This window comes from Gossypium hirsutum, chromosome D03 (genome assembly GCF_007990345.1).
Source record: "Gossypium hirsutum isolate 1008001.06 chromosome D03, Gossypium_hirsutum_v2.1, whole genome shotgun sequence".
NCBI classification, from domain to species: Eukaryota; Viridiplantae; Streptophyta; class Magnoliopsida; order Malvales; family Malvaceae; genus Gossypium; species Gossypium hirsutum.
The window spans coordinates 42,617,712-42,638,657 of NC_053439.1; the positions used below are offsets into that span (position 1 = coordinate 42,617,712).

General features: G+C 32.8%; 3 protein-coding genes across 4 annotated transcripts; 2 read left to right on the forward strand and 1 right to left on the reverse strand.

Moving 5' to 3' along the window:
- The first annotated feature begins 2,437 nt into the window (after nucleotides 1–2,437).
- LOC107949668 (putative glycerol-3-phosphate transporter 1) lies at nucleotides 2,438–4,993 on the forward strand. Of its 2 annotated transcripts, none has more exons than XM_016884397.2 (3): nucleotides 2,438–2,594; nucleotides 3,050–4,127; nucleotides 4,203–4,993. In XM_016884397.2, exons 2-3 carry the CDS (start codon nucleotides 3,113–3,115, stop codon nucleotides 4,766–4,768), a joined length of 1,581 nt encoding a protein of 526 aa, XP_016739886.1. In that variant the 5' UTR covers nucleotides 2,438–2,594; nucleotides 3,050–3,112; the 3' UTR covers nucleotides 4,769–4,993. The 2 variants fall into 2 exon arrangements, with proteins under 2 accessions (XP_016739886.1, XP_016739885.1); XM_016884396.2 differs by having other exon boundaries at nucleotides 2,451–2,594; nucleotides 3,042–4,127.
- Nucleotides 4,994–6,118: 1,125 nt separating this feature from the next.
- LOC107949670 (uncharacterized) lies at nucleotides 6,119–7,924 on the reverse strand. The gene has a single exon (XM_016884398.2). The coding sequence runs from the start codon at nucleotides 7,615–7,617 to the stop codon at nucleotides 7,447–7,449; it is 171 nt and encodes a 56-aa protein (XP_016739887.1). The 5' UTR covers nucleotides 7,618–7,924; the 3' UTR covers nucleotides 6,119–7,446.
- A 7,184-nt stretch (nucleotides 7,925–15,108) lies between these two features.
- Nucleotides 15,109–18,677, forward strand: LOC107949667 (wall-associated receptor kinase 2). The gene is made up of 3 exons (XM_041090149.1): nucleotides 15,109–16,157; nucleotides 16,256–16,423; nucleotides 17,362–18,677. Exons 1-3 carry the CDS (start codon nucleotides 15,293–15,295, stop codon nucleotides 18,402–18,404), a joined length of 2,076 nt encoding a protein of 691 aa, XP_040946083.1. The 5' UTR covers nucleotides 15,109–15,292; the 3' UTR covers nucleotides 18,405–18,677.
- Nucleotides 18,678–20,946: the final 2,269 nt, after the last annotated feature.

The window sequence follows — 20,946 nt, forward strand, 5'->3', positions numbered from 1 at the left end:
TAAAACTTAAAACTAATTTCATCTCTATCTAAAACTAAACCATAAAGGTGATTGTTTGTTTGAGAAGGCTAATCATCTTTCCAACATACCTTTAATCTTATATATGTAGTAAACATATATATATTTACACATGTGTATGCTCTTATGAAACAAAGTTCTATATCAACAATAAGAGAATGGTTCATATGTAGTTTGCCCCCTGAACTTGTTCAAAAGTTTCTAGTTGGTACCTGAACTTGTATTTCGCCATCTAGGTTGGTACCTCTAGTTAGCATAAACTAACAGTATTAGCGCAGAGGTACCAACCTAGATGACAGAATACAAGTTCAGGTATCAACTATGTACAAAAAAAGTGTAGGTACCAACTAGGTACTTTTAGACAAGTTCAAGGGGCAAACTACATATTAACCCATAAAATAAGTACACATTGTTAAACTTGAACACTTTAGCAAATAGAATAGATTCTTATAGGTATAACATGTCTATAATATAATCTCTGGGTATTGGTTTCATTAGCCAATCTATAATAATTTTATGCATAGATATGTATTACATGTTGACTGTCTTATGTGTAACCATGTCTCTCATATGATTATACTTGGTATTTATGTGTTTGGTCATTGAATGATATTTGGGATCCTTTGTGTATGCAATTGTAGCTTAGAATGGTACTTCATCAGTATGTTTGATGTATCTATTAAATCCCTAATAATTCAAAAAAAATTTATGCCAAACACTTAAGAACAATTGCCACAAATTCAACATTCATAGCAGATAATGTTATACACGCCTCTATTTTAAAGTAAGAAAACATATATGGAAATAGATTCATTTGATGTAAATTGCATCTTTAATAGATGTCTGCATATCCAATTAGATATTTTTAATGAGGATTAACATAACTTTATGCAAATCATAACATATATAATGCTACTTACAGTATTGGAATAAACAACTTTTTCTTTTCTTATAGAGTTTAACAACACATTTTATTATTTTAGATTAACTTTTAGTCTTATATCACCTATGACAGTCAGCTCAAAATTTGTCATCCACGTCAAAAGACAAGGTTATAAATTTCTCTTTCTTTGTCTTGACATAGATTAAAATATGCTTCAACCCCTATATTCTTTATATATTTAAACGCTTGGTGTGCATTGTTTTCTTGTTTCTTTTCAATTTTTTTTCGTTGCTCTTTCACTTTTGAGTTTGCTTCTACCTTATCTCAATGCCTTAGAGAATTTCTGGGAGAATTTGTATCTTTCAAGAGTTTGCTAGACTTAAGTTTTAGCCGCCATGACATTTACACGTGGCACACCCAAACTATGGTCACTTTCTTCTCTCTTTTCTTCATTTTACCAAAATGATTAAATTTAGTTTTGGTTTCTCTACTATGTCTAAATTTAAGATATAATCTCTATACTTTAATTTTTAATATAAATTGGTTCCTATATTTTTATAATGTTATTAATTAGTCTAAATAGTTACTAACATTAACTTTTCAATTATATATAATTTGAATACTTTTTCTGTTTCTTTTAGGTTTGCGTACATTTTACCCTTTTTTTCAATTTTAGAAAAATGATTAAATTTCAATTTTGGTATCTCTATTATGTCTAAATTTGAAATTTAACTGCTACACTTTAATTTCTAATGTAATTTGGTCCCTGTATTTTTTCACTATTATTAATTAGTCAAAATAGTTAATACCATTAATTTTTCGATGAAAATATTACGTTATTATATATAATTTAATTCCCTAAAGGTCTTAGAGATGGGTAAGTAGTTTTCTATTTCTTTTAGGTTTGACTTGGTGCAAACTTTTTTTTTTTTTGACATTATAAGGCAATAATCAAACTTTAGATTTAGCCTTATACTATGCTAAAACTTGAAACTTAATCTATATATTTTATTTTTTGACATAATTTGATCTTTCTACTTTTATAATGTCATTAGTTATTCTAAATATTGTTAATTATTTCAATAAAATTGTTGACGTCAATTTTTCTTAAGAACAATATTCCAACAAAAAATTATCATGATGAGTTCGAATAAATGTTTTTAAAAGAAAAATTCATATAAACATTTTCAATGTTATTTTGATTGTTACAAGATTATCAAATTAATTGTTTTAACTTTAAGATATTAGATCAATGAATTTAAGAAAAAAAATTTAAGATCTAAATTTCTAAATTCAATAAAATAAAAGGCCTAAATTTTTTATTAACATTCACATAATTTAACACAAATAAATAATAATCCAACATGATGAGCAAAATAATCAAGGGTTAGGGGTGTTGATGGGAATTTGGTCCAAAACACTTAGACTTGACCCAATTCATTGAGAATGATGCTTTGGGTGTCAACTGTAAAGGGGCAATTAAGTCATCTTAAGCCAAATAGAAATGAGAAATTACGTAAGGGTATGATTGGCAATTCAAGTCTTTAAATTATTATCGTCATCCTCCCGCTGGGATTGGAAAGCTTTTGGTTGGTTAACGACTTTAAAAATAAAAAGCAGAGAAGAAAACCAACAGTTTCCATTCACTGGCTTCTCACTTTTGTTTACATATCAAAGCTCAACTCAGCAACAGGCAATAAATCTTTTTTTCTTGCTCTTCATCTCTCTGTTTCCATCATCTTTTGTTTGCTTCTTTTCTTATTATGAATCTATTCCAAGATTCAGTTAACTTCCATACAAACTGGGGCCTTTTCTTAACTGAAGAAGCCTCTTTCTTTTTTCAAGTTGTTTCTCAACTCTGAATCCCCTTTTCACCTTTGGAATTGTATTCAACTTTGACAACAATTTGACCCACTATTTAGCTTTTCTTGCTGTAGTTATTCTATAGAGAGTAATTTGGGGTCTCAATTCTTTTTCCCTGGAAACAATAGCGCATCGGCTTTGTGCCTTGAATTCGACGAATTTTATGCAATCTTCTCTTCGATGATGTGTTGCTTATCTGCTCTTCTTTTTCAATTAATACTTTTGTTGATTCTTGGCTTATAGAATTGCAGTCTCACATTGGTTATTGGTTTCATAGTTGTCCAGATTGTTGTATTTGGCCTGTTGGAGAAAGCTGGAGGCTCTAATTTCTCGAGGGAATCAAAATACATGGCTTCACCATCTGAATTGGCTACTGAGAGAAGCCGTAGCAAGCCACTTGGGATTCGATGCTGGGAATACATTAAGAGAGCAAAGCTTTCCTATAAAACTCATCAAGCAGTTGTCTTGATTATAACATTTTTCGCTTATACTACCTATCATGCAACAAGGAAAACCACCAGCATTGTCAAGAGTGCCCTTGATCCCCAGTCATCTGCTGCAGGCTTCAAGTTCTCATGGAGGATAACATACCTTAGCTCACCTGCTGAAACCCAAAGACGCTCATGGGTTCTAGGAGATGGTTGGGCGCCGTTTAATGGATCCGATGGGACAGCCTTGCTTGGTCAACTCGACGTGGCCTTTCTTGCAGTTTATGCTATTGGGATGTACTTCTCCGGACACTTGGGTGATAGAATGAATTTAAGGATCTTTCTAACGGTGGGAATGATTGGAACTGGTTTGTTTACTTCACTGTTTGGTGTTGGGTACTGGGCTAACATCCATAGCTTTTACTACTTCCTCATAGTACAAATGATTGCTGGTCTATTCCAATCATCAGGATGGCCTTCGGTTGTTGCAGTAGTTGGTAACTGGTTCGGGAAGAAAAAAAGAGGGCTAATTATGGGCATATGGAATGCCCACACGTCTATTGGGAACATTACTGGTTCTTTGATTGCTTCAACACTATTGAGCTATGGATGGGGTTGGTCCTTTGTTGTGCCTGGTTTGCTTATTGCTTTCATGGGCATCCTGGTTTGTCTTCTTCTTCCTGTTAGTCCTGAATCAGTTGGAGCTGATAGACAAGAAGAAGAAGAAGATGATGCAGTAGATTCCCCTAAGAAGAAGAAAGAGGGAGTAACAGAGCCTCTATTGGGCTCACATACTGAGATGAAGGAAAATGCAGTGGGGTTCATAGAAGCATGGCGAATCCCAGGGGTTGCTCCTTTTGCTTTTTGCCTCTTCTTTGCCAAATTAGTTGCTTACACATTTCTCTATTGGCTTCCATACTACATTAGTCATACAGGTATTTTAATTTATTTCAACTTTTTAATACTCATTGACTCATTGCTGATTCTCTTCTCTATTCATAAATCTGCAGCTATTGAGGGAAAATATTTATCCGATGAGACAGCAGGGAACTTGTCGACATTTTTCGATGTCGGAGGGGTGCTTGGAGGAATCTTAGCAGGACACATTTCGGATCGGCTAGATGCCAGAGCCATAACAGCAGCAACTTTTATGTATTGTGCTATCCCTGCCCTCTATTTCTATCGTAGTTACGGACACATTTCCTTGGCAATGAACATAGCTCTCATGTTCATCTGTGGCATGTTTGTAAATGGCCCCTATGCTCTTATAACAACTGCCGTCTCAGCCGATTTGGGAACACATAGTTCATTAAATGAGAACTCAAAGGCATTGGCAACTGTGACAGCAATCATAGACGGAACCGGTTCTGTTGGTGCTGCAATTGGACCATTATTAACCGGTTACATCTCTGCCAACAGCTGGAGCGCGGTTTTTACGATGCTCATGGCAGCAGCTCTAGTTGCAGGGCTGCTACTGACAAGGCTTGTAGTAGCCGAGGTAGCTGCTAGGATTTCCGAAACAAGATCACAAGGAAGATCGCAATCAAGATCTCAAGAACCGGAACTAAATGTATGATTTACTTGCAGGGGAAGCAACAGAAACTGCAGTTGTATAAAGCTTGTATGATTTTCATAGTGTTTCTTCACCTCGGATTATAAGATGAAGAGGAAGATACCTTTAAATCATAGCTTGGGCTAGAAGATTTTTGTAGCCTTCTTCATGATGCTAATTACCATGGAGTGACCACCACTGTATTTATATATGTATATATATTTTATAATCATACATAGTTTATTACTAGTTTTTGTTTTTTGTTCAGACACAGCCTATAGGCCAACAAAATTGGAAGTAAAACCAAAAGAAACCATATATCCAGCAGGTTGCGGTGAAGAAGAGTTGCCTTGTTTGTGTGACAGGATTCAAGAAAACGAAATCTTGAGTAATTCTAAAGAAACAAGGTTTGGTCGAAAGAAAGTTATGTCCCAATCTCACAACCCGGTCCAGAGGTGCATGAATAGATAGAAAATGTGCAGAAAATAAAGAGATGAAATGAAAGAAAATTGGTCCACAGGAACTCGACTGAAAATAGCTTTTAAGTTATCCACCATGTATTTCACAAAGGACCAGCCCACTTGTGTTTTGCAGCGCTAAGCATTAATAAAACAAATAAATGGTTGCTATCAATCAGATTTGCCAAAAAAAGGGTGCTGCACCCCACCATTGTTTAAATCAAAATTTCCCCTGCAATTTCATTGCTGATTACAATTGTTACTTCTTATACTAGTACCTGGTTTGTCTGGATATCGAATTTGTATTTGATTGAGTCCAACATCAAATTTTAATAATTCCATTTTAAAGTAAAAATCTATATATTGCTAGCCATTTTCTGGGTCTTGTTTCTAGTTTTATATCATGACTTGATTATGAAAAATACAATTTCTTTTCTGGACATCTAAAAATTATCTCTATTTTTGTATTATATATATGCTTACACAATTTTTGATAACTTAATAATATGTTTTTATATTGTAATTTGCGATAACTAAAAAAAATATGAACTCAAACTCAGTTCAAAACGGGTATTAATACCATTGCATTAGGGAAAAAAACTGATAATAGAACAGTTTATAATTTTTTAATTACTATAAAACCCTGCTCAATTTCACCAAAATTTAAACATTACCCAAAACTACAGCTCAGGCAAATTTTAGATTGAAATTAACTTTGTCCAAATTCAAATCCATTATTTTTAGAATTCAAATCTACAGCATTAAAGAACTTTCTGAAATATGAACTATGTCCTCAACTCATTAGGAATGAAAATAAAAATTAGATGACAATACAACAGAGAGTAAATGAAATGCAAGAACTTGGAAATATCAATGAACATATCTCAAGAGTATGGATAGCTTAACTAACCAAAACTATAAACAAAAGCATATTGACCCCTAATAAATAATCTCAGGCTCCAATGTTCCTCTTAATTCCCTGGTGTGGTGTTCACCATAGAAAGGACACCAAAAACTACTACAACAACAAAAAGGATTGATATAAAGTACTCACAAAAAATGCACAACAATCATGGGTTTGCCAAACATTCAAGTTTCAACATGCAGCATTTCCATGTTCCTCATTCTTTACCAATACTGAACCAGGAGGCAGCTGACGGCAATTTATTTTCAACACTACTTATATTAATTGTTTCATTGCAAACAGATTAGGTAGAGTCGACATACAGAAGAAAGATTCAAGTAGATATAGATTTGCCCAATGTTTCAGCTTTCATGGAACAAACACATAACTTGAAATAGAAAGCAATACCATCCACCTATCTGTAAATCATGTCAATAGCTAGTAGAAAGCCATACTAGATCTCTCCGCCTACAACACTCAGAAAATATAAATGCTTCCATGTAACATTTGACAACTACAACATGGAAGCTATGGCAGAGACCTTGGAACAACACAATCCGCTTCAATATAGAGAAAATTGTAAAACAAATGTCAAAGCCATATTAAGACGCAGTATTAACCACCAAGCATGCAGGTGCAAGAAACAATGACCATTCACATCTATAAATTAAGGTAAGATTCTTCCTTCTTCAATTTAAGCAAGGCCCAAAGAGAAAAAATACTAAAACTAATACTACGTCAAAGTGGTTAACCTAGATGGCAGCTGCATTACATAACGATTCAAAACTCATCAACAGTTTGCTAATTCGAAAAAGTATGATCACGGGCAATGGAGAAGGCCGACACAATTTCCATTTTCAAACCCAAGATAACTCCATCATTCAACAAAATAGCCAATTATGCAAAGCCCGAAACCAAAGTTAATGGAACATTTTGATTTTTCAATATGTGAAAAGAACAAACGCACGATCAAATAAGGGTAGGTTCGAGGAGTTTTTTTAGCGGTGTTGCATTCATTCCTTCAAGAAAGAAAAAACCCAAATTCAACATAGTCCCAGAATCACAATGAACATAAGATTCCAAAAGCCAAAAAGAACAACGTAACGCTTTAAAAAATATGTATGTAAGTTTAGGCGTCTCCAATTGAATGAAAGAGCACTAAGTTATCATTATGCACCAAATTTGTCACTAATTTATCCTCTCTTTTCCCCATGTACAGAATCGCAATATGGTATTTGATCCGACAAAATAATTCCTTTTTGTTTCCCTGAAGAGAAAAATAAAATAAAATAGAACCTGCTGACTCTACCAGTTTCAGAAAAGTGAATCGTATAGTGGAGCTAATCGTCGTCCCTGTTCTTCGGCTTACGGTACTTCTCTTCGACATGCTTGACCATGAAGAGGGCGGTATCGGCCAGCTTTTTGATGTTCGGAACGTTATAATTTTGGGCAACGTAAACCCCGCAAACTGTTCCTACGATGAACGAAAAACTGCTTTTTATTATGCCCATGATCTGCACTGAAATTTGAGATGCAGAGCGGTCGAAATTTAGGAGTAAAAGGGCCAGAGATAGGAGATTTTCTGGGGTTGAATATTAGAATCGGTTTTTTAGGGATTTAGGGTTTTATTACAGATTGAACTAATAAGTTTCTGGAAGCATCCGGAATTGTGACGGGAAAACATGTAAATACTCTTAAGCATCTCAACAACAATTGTTGAGTGCATGATTATTTTAAAGAATTTTGGCATAATTTTTATAACAGTTATTGTATTTTTTGGCAACATAAGGCATATTGGCAGATTTTTTTTTTCTAAATTAGGGTTTTGGGTATGTTCTAATTTTAATTAGGGATATAAGTCAATTTTGTTGTAAAGTGCGTCTAGCTTGATGAGTTTTATGGAAAGCAAGCCTAGTTGGACGCGTCTTCCAGCTAACGGTCAAATCCTAACGTCTTTTTGAACGTTGTTGCCAACAACTTTTTTTACCCTACAAATACCCTTCAATTTTTTTTTCATTCACATCCTTCTTTCAAATTCTCTCAAACTGTCTCAAGTCTCTCAACTCTCTCGTTTTTAATAATTTTTGATATTTTAATTTAAAAATATTATTTTTTAATTATCTCGTTTTTATTCTTTTAAATCGATTTCTCACGAATGGTCACCTCTCTAATTTGCTTCGACGATAAGAATATTTTCGCCACCCAATTAGTAATGGTAAGATTGAAATTTAAATTTCGTTAATTTCAATAATGTTAAATTTAATTATTATTATAATTATATATATTTTTGTAAGTATAAGGATGATGGTGTTCTGGAAGGCTTCATCCATAATATAGGAAAGCATTCTTAAAATTCATGGCCACTTGCAAGCAGTTGGATTCTTGCATGCGTCTAGCATGCCCGAGGGCTATAAACTCAATTTGCAACAAATCAGCGCATTGGTGGAAAGATGGAGGCCCGAAACACACTTTCCACCTTCCATGCGGCGAGTGTGCAATCACACCCGAAGACATAGCGCTACAACTTGGTCTGCCAGTAGATGGGTCAGTTATAACGGGATTTAAGATTGTTTCGAGCAAAGTGACCCTCTGCTGATCACTATTGGGCAATGTCCCAAATAAGTTCAAAGGTGGTCGGATATTGATAAACTGGTTGAAGGGTAATTTCAACGAGCTCCCTGAAGACTTTGAAGACCGAACGGAAGAAGTGATACAATAATACGTCCATGAATACATCATAAGGTTAATTGGGGGCATTTTAATACCCGACAAATCTCAAAATTTGGTGCACGTAAGGTGGTTACTACATCTAGTGGACTTCAATGATTGCCGGAAACTAAGTTGGAGATCTGCCATATTGTCCATGTTATACTAGGAGATGTGTCGGGCCACGAACCCGAGGTCGGCGTCAATCGGCGGTTGTTTGCTTCTACTGCAGTCGTGAGTCTGATGGCGACTACCGTTTCTACGTCCCAAGGTGACCGATTCATATATATTCTCGTTGGTGACAAGGTAAACATCATTTATTAACAAATACGTAGTTTGTACAATAATTTTTTATCATACGTTTCGACTAACATATCACTTATACAAGTGGAACCATGGGCCGAGTTACGTGGGACTGCCTGAGGTTCTAGAAGATATTAAGTTTTTGTTAGATCAACGGTTGGAAGTGGAGGTTAATTACCTATTTTTTCGAACCTATATTAATTACGTAATTATTCGTAAAAAATTCATAAATAACGATATTTACAATGTTGCTTATCAGTTTAAATGGATGTCGTACACCGACACTGATGTCATATCTTGCATCCCACCAGAAGTGTTGTGCAATCGATAGATGTGGGACGCAAAGGTGTCGTTGATAGTGTATGCAACAGTGGAAATGTACGAAATAGACTGAATGTTGCGATAGTTCGAGTGGAGGCAACAAATTTCACTATCACCATAAGACTTGAAGGATCTGCATAAGGTGGACATGCAGAGGAAGGACAACATCGACTGGTTAGTGCGGCATGAGGAGCACATCGAAGCGTGGGATCATAGGATGCAATCCATACCCGTTCGCGAACAATTTTTCTCAGCGGACACAGCAACAGTTGATGATTACTTGGCATGGTTTAGAATCGTCGATAAGTCGTATCTGCTATCACCGGAGGAGAGGAGTCGACAAATTTGGACGAAGAGGTCACGTCAACCATCATAGCAAATTAGGAGGGGATGCGGTCGTAAGACGGGTTAGTCATTTGCTCCAGTAGAAGATGCGCCGACTATGGCTATGCAATGTTCGGGCCACTTCCCTCCAGGTATTCCCATTCAATTACCTAACCATGTGTTTTCACAAGCATTACCGCTCTACAGGCCACCGTTGCACATGGCTGATTCTTCTGTTCCCGCAGGTACATATTTCACTCCACTGACGTCCTCCGCATACTGCACCCCTACACAAATGTCAATGCCAAACCTAGTGTCGGGACAGTTTCCAACGTACCCACCGCCACCGATGCAAGTTCCCATGCAGCAGTCGATGACGATGTCGATGCCCAGTACCTCTCCAGCGTACTTGAGATTTAGGGCACCTTATGGTTTCACGCCTATAGTGACTCAAACAACTTGCGCATCACTATTTTATGGGGGTGGCTCGTCATCCCAACTAGTGGACGAGGGAGTGGCGGATACACAATGGTAGACGAAGACGACGTAACAATCGATCACGAAAGAAGATGATGATGGGTGTCGATGCTGAAGATACAATCACCCAAGGGGGCCGCGCTAGTTACATACTCAGGCGATGATGACGAAGAGGAGGAAATCTACAGGCCGACACCTCTAGATGCACCTCCGGTGGTACGGTTGGTTATACGTAAAAATCTTCCACACGACCGCCATCCATCGCCTTATGGCACACATTCTCCCTAACGACACCATTGATTGTATTTTTTTATTTTAATTTTGTTAATGTAAATATAAACATGTCATAAATAAAAAAAACCGAGGTTATTCATTCAAACAAACCACTTGTCATTATTACTATCAATGTTTCATCGATAAATAATAAAGGTCAAATTTTGTTATCTACATTTTTTTTTTGATAATTATTATCACTTAATTGGATTTAATTATAAATTTAATTATTTTATATCAATAATTACTTAATGAGTGCTATAGTTATATATAAATTAAAACTAATATGTATCACTATAAATATATGTATTAACAAAACATTTTTCATTCAAATAACATCTAAAAATTTAATAAAAATAATATTTTAATATTAATCAATATGTTTTGTTTCCATCATTAAAAACGTATGATGTTCATTATTATTTGGTTTTGTTTAGTTTTTATTATTAATTTGATATTCCTTAGTTTTATTATTATTAGATTTTAATAATGCTTAAAAAATTGTAAATGTTTTTCTTTACTATTAATTAATGATTGTTTGTTGATGAAATTTTTAGTCATATTCGAATAATACCCTATTTTATCTAATTACTTAATATTTTAAAATTGAATGTTTCCACTTATTTTTTTCAATGCTTTTAAAATATTTTATTTTCTCTAACTATTTATCAAAATTAGTAGACTTATACTTAAATTAGATCAATCCTCATTTATTTAGTAAATATATATTTTAAAATTATATTATTTATGTAATGACTCGAAATTCGCGGGTATCGGAAAAGTATAATATCGGGCCTCCGTCTTAGTAAATTGAGTTTGAAAATAATTATTAGAAATATTTACGAGGCTAGTTATGTGTTTAATTAGGTTTTAGATGGGTGAATTTAGCTTAATTGGGAGTAATTAGCAAAAAGGATTAAATTGCAATAGAAGTAAAAGTTTAATTATAGATTAAAGAAAAGCTAAAAGGATTAAAAAGGCAAATAAGCCAATTGCAAAGATTGAGGCTGTTTAAGTGTAAAATATCAAGGATATTTTATTACTTAAAATATGTATATTATATATATATTCTTAATAAATAAGTATATAATAAATTATATTATATTATTATTATATAAAATAAATAAAAATTTTGACAAATGTACGGTGATGATAATATATATGTGTGAAAAGTACATGCATACACTTGTAAAATATATATAATTACTTATTGTTTAAGAAATTATTATTATATTACATTATTATAATATTATATTAACTAAATAATAAACAAAACGTAAAATAAAATAAAATAAAGTAAAAGAAAGAAACAGAATAGCATTCGAAAACAGAGCAGAGAAAGAAGAAAAAGAAAGAAAAAGGAAAAATAGGGTTTTTAAAGCTTGGAATTTAATTTGGTAAGTCAAATAAGCCCTTTTTACTTAATTTTGATGTTTTAGAAGTTTCAAAATAAGGTTTTGATGGAATTAAGTTGATATTTTGTAAGTTCGTAGGTTTTCAAGTATAGTTTATGTTGAACAAAAGAGATGAATTAGGGATTTAATTGAATGAATTTTAAGTTAGAATTGATGAAGGGATTAAATTGTAAAAGAAACTATAAGTTTTATGTTTTAGGGACTAAATTGAGGGAAATTCGAAATTAGGAAAATATGCTGAAATTTTAATAGTTACATTTGAGTTTGGATGAAATTTGAATAGAAATAGAATGTGAATAGAATTAGAAAAGTAAGTGAGCTTAGTTAGGATTAAATTGAGAATAAGGAAGAAATTGAATAGAAATTCAATTATTTATCATAATTAGTGCTGTAATTAATAGTATAAATTATTATTATTTTCGTAGCTAACAAAGAACCCGAGGCATCAGCATCAAAAGGAAAGGAGAAAGCTATCGAGGACTAAAACGGGAGATTTACGATTTGTATTACTATAATTCAAGTTATTTATTATTAAATGCTAAATTTAATTTATGTGTTTGGTAAATGAAATGTGAGGTAAGTATTATTATTATTATTATTATTATTATTATTATTATTAAGATGAGTGGGAATTAAATTGAATAGTTGATATGAATTAAAATTTAAATTGTTTGTTGATTGAAAGCATGAAGTGAATTTAAATCGAATAGTGACTGATATTAAATTGAATGGAAATGTATTGAGTTGTGAAAATGTGTGAATTGTGGATTAATTATTGATTGAAAGGTGAAAAATGATTGAATTGAAAATGTGAGAAATTGTGATTGAATTGAGGTTATATGTGATTTAAATACCCTATTAACTAGTCGGGCTGAGTCGGATATAGTTGGCATGCCATAGGATTGGAAGAGTTCAGGGATACTTCGACCTTGAGTCGATAAGACACTGGGTGTCACTATATTTCTTCGGATAGATTCGATGAGGTACTGGGTACCAACTTTCTTCGGCTTTGCCGATGAGACATTGGGTGTCAACTATTGCTTCGAACTATCCGATGAGGCACTGGGTGCCATACTGGAGTGTTTGGTTGGATCCGTGTATCCGCAAAAGTCCGAGTTTTGTTAATAGGGTAAATGATGAAATGATAAACTGAACAAGTTGATCAAACAAGCTATTGAAATGAAATGAAAAAGTTGAATTGTGAATTGAAATGTGATATGAGATTGAGAAATAAACCTAAGGTTCATGATATGTCCAAATTCAAATTTTGGATGTATGATTTCAATTGATGAATTGCTATTGTTGAAGTATGGAATTTAAATTTAAATTTGTATATACGATTTATGCATTATATGTTTATTATTGTTATAATCTGAATTATGGTAATACTTGTTTCTGTGCGCAGGTTGATAGAAGTCAAAAATTTCGGTTCAGCATCCAGATCAATCCCGGCTTCAGCAAAACTTTGGTGATGTATTTTTCCTTTGGTAAATGTGGCATGTATTTCAGTTTTATTAAGGAGTCTTGTAAGTTTTGGTTGTAAAGAAATTGGTCTATAATGTTTGAATGATAAATGAAATGTTAAGTTATAACATGGTAAGTTGGTATTAAACTGAAATAGAATGAATAAAGTTCATTTATTTAAACAATATATGCAAATACTTATTTAATTAGTAAATTAATAAGTTAATGTTTAAGATATGTTTAGGTTAACTGAATATGAAATTGTATGGATTGTGAATTGGTTGCGGTTTTAATTGCAGGGGGTTTTATGTAAAAATAAGCAGAAATGTTGCCGAAATTTTTTTAAAAAAATGAATGAAGTCAATTGGTAAACAAACATATGAATTTATGATTTATTTTAATATGTTTGTTATTTATTTAAGAATTATTGTAAATTATCTGATATGTTCGGTAATGCCTCGTAACCCTGTTTCGGCGACGGTTTAGGGTTAGGGAGTGTTACAATTTAATAAATTAAAAAAACAAACAAGTAGTTATATATGTGTAAGTACGAGTTTCGAAAAATTTTTGAATTGGCAATTATAGCTTATCCATTATATTACTCACTTTATCATTTTAAATATTTTTTTATCATTTATAAGATTTATCACATTTATAAATATGATTTTTAATTTTACTATTAAAAATTAACTTGATAAGTGATTTTATCATACTTATAAAAAAGAAATCTCATTTTATTAAAAGACTTTTAATAAATAAATTTATATAATAAATAAAAATTCAAATTTTATATTAAAATATTTATATTTATATTTAAATAATTATTTTTCATTAAAAAAGAAAAATAAAAGAATTACATTAATTTTGCTTTAAATAGTAAATTCTAAATAATGTAATAAGTATATTTATATTAATTATTGAATTATAATGGTCAATTTATTGGTTGTTAAAAAATAAAAATTAAATTCTGAAGAGTTTAATTTATAATATTCAATTTTTAATACTTTTTACAAATGTTTTTATAACAATTAAATTTTTATTAGCATTATATTTGAATTACCAAAATAATTTTTATATATTAATTATGTTAATAGTTATTATTTTCAGTAATGGTTGTTTTGCATTAATTAATGAAGCAAAATTATATTATATATTGAATATGTTAAAAATGTTTGATTTATTATAAATTATAAATTATTAAATAAAATAACATATTTTAATTATATTTAACACTATAAATAATAAATATTATTTTGCACCAATTATAGTAATTAAAAATACAATATTTCAAAATTAATTGAAAATTAAATGCGTAAAATTATATACAACATATGTAAAATTAAAAATCAGTTGTCGATTGAGTTTTAGCACGATTGCCATAGACATTGCTACCAGTGTAGGAGAACGTGAGTTCGAGTATGATTAAAGCCTGTTGAAGTATTAGGTAGGAATTATGAGTAGTTTTAAATATTATCTTAAAAAATAAACCACCTATAATTATTTTCGCAATAAGTTGTAACGACAGAAATGCGTACTTGCTCTTATCTATAATTGAACCCGTCAAGTGTAGATTCAATTTAATGTGATTTGGAGAAAAATCTGGTTATAGGAGACAAAAACTGAAATATGAATAACTACCAATTTCAATTTCCAAAATATAGTTGGTCGATGGTTGCCAATTCCTCCATTAACCCTCTCTATTCAAAAGAGGAAGGACAAAGTCTACGATGCAACTACTGACATACGTTGACACCTTCCTTTGGGTTACACTAACCAAGCTAATAAATATGGTTGCTGTTGCCCAATTAAAATGGCTTTGAATCTTCCCACATGTTATTCCTATAAATTACTAACCAATGAGTAATCCTAGATATCGCCGAGAGAGATTAAAGAAAACGGAGACATGGGCTTCCGCTGTATGTTTAAGGTGCTTGCTCTGTTTGCATTTACGTTAACAGTTACAGCAACCCCGGTAGCAGGTCAAGCAAAAGCAGGGTGCCAAAGCAACTGTGGGAACATCAGCATCCCATACCCTTTTGGAACAGGCAGTACTGATTGTAATATCAGTAAGAGATTTTTCATTCGTTGTAACACTAGTTTCAACCCTCCTAAAGCATTCCTAACCACCAGTGATATTGAAGTTCTCCACATCTCTGTCAATGGTTATTTGCGCATCCAATATTCGGTAGGTTATGACTGTTATAATTCATCAGGAAGTGCTTATTATTTCGATGCAGGGTTCAGGCTTTCAGCATTCCGCATATCTCATACTAGAAACAAGTTCACAGCCATTGGTTGTGACACCTACGCCTATGTTGAGGGTTTCACGGGACGGGCATATTCGACCGGATGTGTGTCCTTTTGTTACGATGTGGCCGATTTGGTAAATGGATCTTGCTCTGGCATCGGCTGCTGCCAGACGGCTCTCCCTAAAGGTGTGACGGATTATGAATTGAGTTTTGATAGCTATTGGAACCATTCCAAAGTATTAAGCTTCAATCCTTGTAGTTATGGATTTGCCGTGGAAGATGGCGCCTATAGCTTCTCTGTTTCAGATCTTTCCAACATTAATTTCAGCAAAAGGAAGTTTCCAATTATTCTTGATTGGACAATTGGGAACCGAAGTTGCATGGAAGCTAAAATGGATGTAGATAATTATGCTTGCAAGCAAAATAGCGATTGCGTAGATCCAGAAAATGGCCGCGGATATTTGTGCAAGTGTCTTCATGGTTTTCAGGGTAACCCTTATCTCTCCAACGGCTGCCGAGGTGAAGAAGACAGGATTCATTTTGGACACTTTAATTTTGTGACCAATATACTGTTTTTCTTTCTTTCTTTCTTTAAAAATGTCTGAAAATTTTTGTAGATATTAATGAATGCGAGACACTGAAGCCTTGCAGTGGAACATGTCATAATCTACCTGGAAGCTATAACTGTTCATGCCCCAAGGGTTTTGAAGGTGATGGCCGGAAAAAAGGAACAGGCTGCAATCCTAAAGTCAAGCCGCATTTTCCCATTCTTGTTGGGACACTAGGTTAGTACATATAACACCTAGTTCTATTTGGTTATCACTCATTCGAATAAAATTTATGCAAAATTATTAATAAATATTTTTAAAAACCTTCGTACTTTAATGAAGTTTAGATGAAACACATTACATTTTCTTTTCTTTTCTTTTTTTTTTTACTTTTTCGATTTCAAAATTAATGTTGGATTGTTGGATACCATTAGTATTTCATCAAAATTTTTCATAAATATATACATGCAATCATGCTAACCTCACAAGTAAATCATCATACATGATGGGTAAGAAAATTTTTCAAAAAATACTAACAATGTCAATGATTAGATTAGAATTATTTTTAAATATACAAATGAAGAAAACTTAAATTCAAAATATTATCTGCTTGGGTCAGTTGTAGTAAACCACTCAAAATACAACTCAAATCTTAAATTACTTTCAAATTTGAAAATATTATAATTAAATTTAAAAATATCAATTTTATATTAGTTAATTTTTTTTATCAATTTACTTGTAAATTTAAATGTTAAATGCGAGCTTGAATATGGTGTAGAACACATCTAAAACATGTGTACTTACTACTTAAACAACTAGGATCTAATGTTTTTTTTAACAGTTTTACTAAAACTTATGAAAGTTAATTTTTTAACATGTGAGATTCGAACTACCAGTACAATAAATTGTTATGTGTTTTGAACATGTATAAATTCATTACATCAACAACTTAGAAATAATATGTTAAAAAAATAATGTAATTAATTCTTTTTCTTTTTCTTTTTCTAAAATATAGATTTAAATTGTGGGTGCTATAAGTTCAAGAATAGTTTAAATATGCATAATGGCAAAACTAATATGTTTAAAAATTAAGTTGAGAAAAATTATAAAAAAGATAATACTTTTTTTTAAAAAGAAGCGAAAATAGGCGTGTCATTCTTTTGCCATAATTACAGGTATAGGCATGAGTCTTCTATTTTCCCTCTTATGCTCCTCGTGGGTGTATTTGGGGCTCAGGCAGAGAAAGCTCAACAGACTAAAGCAACAGAACTTTAAGCAAAATGGTGGAGTTTTGTTGCGAGAACAGCTTTCAAAACATGAAGAGTATGGTGAGATAGCTAAAATCTTTACCCTCGAAGAACTCAAGAAGGCGACGAACAATTACCATGAAAGTAGAATCCTTGGACGAGGAGGTCAGGGTACCGTTTACAAAGGATTGTTGCCTGACGGGCGCAGTGTTGCCATTAAAAAATCCCTCATTGGAAATCAAAGCCAAGTTCAACCATTCATTAACGAAGTTATTGTGTTATCCCAAATCAACCACAGAAATGTGGTGAAACTCTTGGGATGTTGTTTGGAGACTCAAGTCCCTTTGCTAGTCTATGAATATGTCAGAAATGGAACCCTCTTCGATTACTTGCACAATGCCACTCATACATCCATCATATCATGGGAAGCTCGTTTGAAAATAGCGATAGAAGCAGCAGAAGCCCTTTCCTATTTGCACTCTGCTGCTTCTCCGCCTATTATTCATCGCGATGTCAAGTTGACCAACATACTTTTAGATGAGAACTACAATGCTAAAGTATCTGATTTCGGTGCTTCAAGATTGATCCCTTCAAATAAAGAACAGGTAACAACGCTTGTCCAGGGAACTCTAGGCTACTTGGATCCTGAATATTTTCATTCAAGTCAATTGACTGAGAAGAGTGATGTTTATAGCTTTGGGGTTGTTCTCATAGAGTTATTAACAGGTCTGAAAGCGGTTTCTTTTGAAAGACCTGAACATGAAAGAAACTTATCTCTATACTTTGTTTCTGTTATGAAAGAGGAACGCTTGCTGGATATTGTTGATGGGCGAGTGTTGAACGATAAAAACATTAAGCAGCTTAAGGAAGTGGCAACTTTAGCTAGGAGATGCGTGAGGCTAAAAGGAAAGGAAAGACCAACTATGAAGGAAGTTGTGTCTGAATTACAAGGATTGCGAGCAATAGAGTAACTTTCATGGGGAAGATACGACTTACATGTGGAAGAGACTGAATACTTGCTTCATGATATGTATAACTATGACATTGGATTTGATCCCTCAACTAGCATCTCTATAGGGCTAGATAGCATTAAAAGCCATGACAAATTCAAAATCGATGGTGCACGATGATTTTTATTTTCTTTTGGTATCGCAATGGTTTCCTTTAACTGGTCTTGTATATTTTCTCTTCGCATTGTGCTCTGAATGATGTAATCTAAGCTTGGTGTGTGTAACATATTAGATCTAAAACTACATCTCTAGTGATTTTCTCATAAATTTAGTGTCGAAGTTTCATGATAATCTTGGTTGAAGTTTGCCACAAGTCCATATTGTAGGAGCCCAATTTTGCCCGGACCCAATAATAAAGTAAAACCAAATAAACAATAGTCCATTTACAAATTGGCCCAATTACAAAGCCCAAATACAAAAAAGGAGGGCCCAATGGCCCAATAACTTAAACCAATTTCAGAAAAGCCAGAAACCTTAGGGTTTCTGGCGTCGCTCCTCTCTTCGATCACGCCACCCGAGGCTCCTCGTCTCGAGGCTTGACACGTCCCTGCCGCCATTTCACCAAAATGGCAAGGGCGTCCTTCTCTCCCTGTCGTTGACCAAGCACCATACCTGTAAAAGGAATAAAAAAAAGGATAGAAACAGCAAAAAAGCACGATAGCAAAAAAATAGTAGATAGCAAAAGCAATAAAGAACAGAAAAAATATTTTGTAATCGGCTATAAAAGCCCGAAATCTGAGATGTATTTTTATAGAATACAAAAAAAATAAAAGGAATAAAAAACTAAAAATTTAAAACAACAGAGAGTACAAACAAAGGTAGTTTATTTTCTTCTGTTTTTTTATTTTAGAAAAAAAAAGAAGAAAGAAAAAGAAAATAATAAGTAAAAATAGAAGTTTTACTTGCCTTTTCGTCTTTGCGCCACTGTCGATGTCTCCTCCGGTCCGAGAGGATGTCGAATCCCTTAGGATTCAGCCAAGGTCGCGGCGGAGGGCGTTGGAAACTGAAAAGTTTTCCTTTTTTTTTGGGAAATTTTGGCTTTGGTTCTGATGGTTTCGACTCCAAATCGAAGTTCTACGCAAAGAAACGAGCAAAATGGGCATTTTGGTTTTTCCGATCACCGGAGGCGGTGGTCGCGGTCGCTAATAACCGGTGGCCACGGCGAACGAACGATGGTCTTGTGGCGGGAAAAGGAGAGGGTTTTGAGAGAAAAAAAACAAGGGAAGAGTTTAAAAAAAAAAACAAGGAAGAGTTTTTGTTTTTTAAAAAACAATGTTTAAAATGCTTTTTTTCGTCTGATTTTTTGTTTTTATATAAGGTCCTATACGACGTTGTTTTGGGCTTAATTTTCAGACGCCAAAACGACGTCATTTGACGCAACCCAAATATCCGACCCATTCATTTAGCAGGATCTTCGTGTTTTCATGAAATGGTTTATTTGCGTTCCTGGTCCTTCCTTTTTTGGACCCTTTTTTAATTCGGTCCTAATTTCGCTTTTTGTTTCCTTTTTAGATTATACCTTTTGATTTTAATTCATTTTCAATTTAGTCTTTATACTGTTGACCCCTCGGGGAATGACACATGTACTGTTTTGGATTAATTGTCCTCGAGGTCCCTGAACTTTTGCTCCGCATTTTAATTTAGCCTTTTTTATCTTATTTTTTAATTTAGACATTAGATTTTATTGGACCTTTAATTTAGTCCTTTATCCCCCATTTCTTTGAATATTTTGAGATTTATGGCTTAATTTTCATTTAAATTTCAATTTAATCCCTCACTTGATTGATTTTACCTTTTTCATTTATATTAACACTTATAATTTATGTCATTTACGTTTCTTTTTATTTATACATTTTATTTTATCCTTGTTATCATTATTATCATTTATCTACTTATTATTATGATATGATTATTAATATTAATATTAATATTAATATTAATAATATTATTATTACATTATTATTGTTATAGTATTCCTTTATTTATTCATCATTTATCATTTTAATATTCTACCCGCATAGGCATTTTATATTAATTCATTATCACTATATCATACATTACGTTTAAACATATTTGTTCATCTCATACTATGCCCGAATATACTAAGTATACATCACTTTAAGTGTCACATTAATTTTTATTCGATGCATAAAAAGGAGAATTTTAAAACCAAAGCAATGTTCCGTATTTGGAGATTCAAGAAGTCGTACCCTAACTTATGGGGTTTGACTTTTTCTTTGAACCTAGATAACCGAACATCCTTTTTAAAACTAAAAACACATGAGATTTAAATAGTAATTAAATAACGAGCAATCTTATTTTCGAGGATTCGAGATGTCGTGTCCAAACTTACGGGATATGACTTTTTCGTTTTGGTTACTTTGAGATAAGAAATCCTTTTACATATGTTTTAATTTATCTAATTGATTCTAATTAAAAATAACATTATGCAAAAAGGGATCATGTTTTAAATTCTCTTCAAATTTTCAATTCTCGACACTAA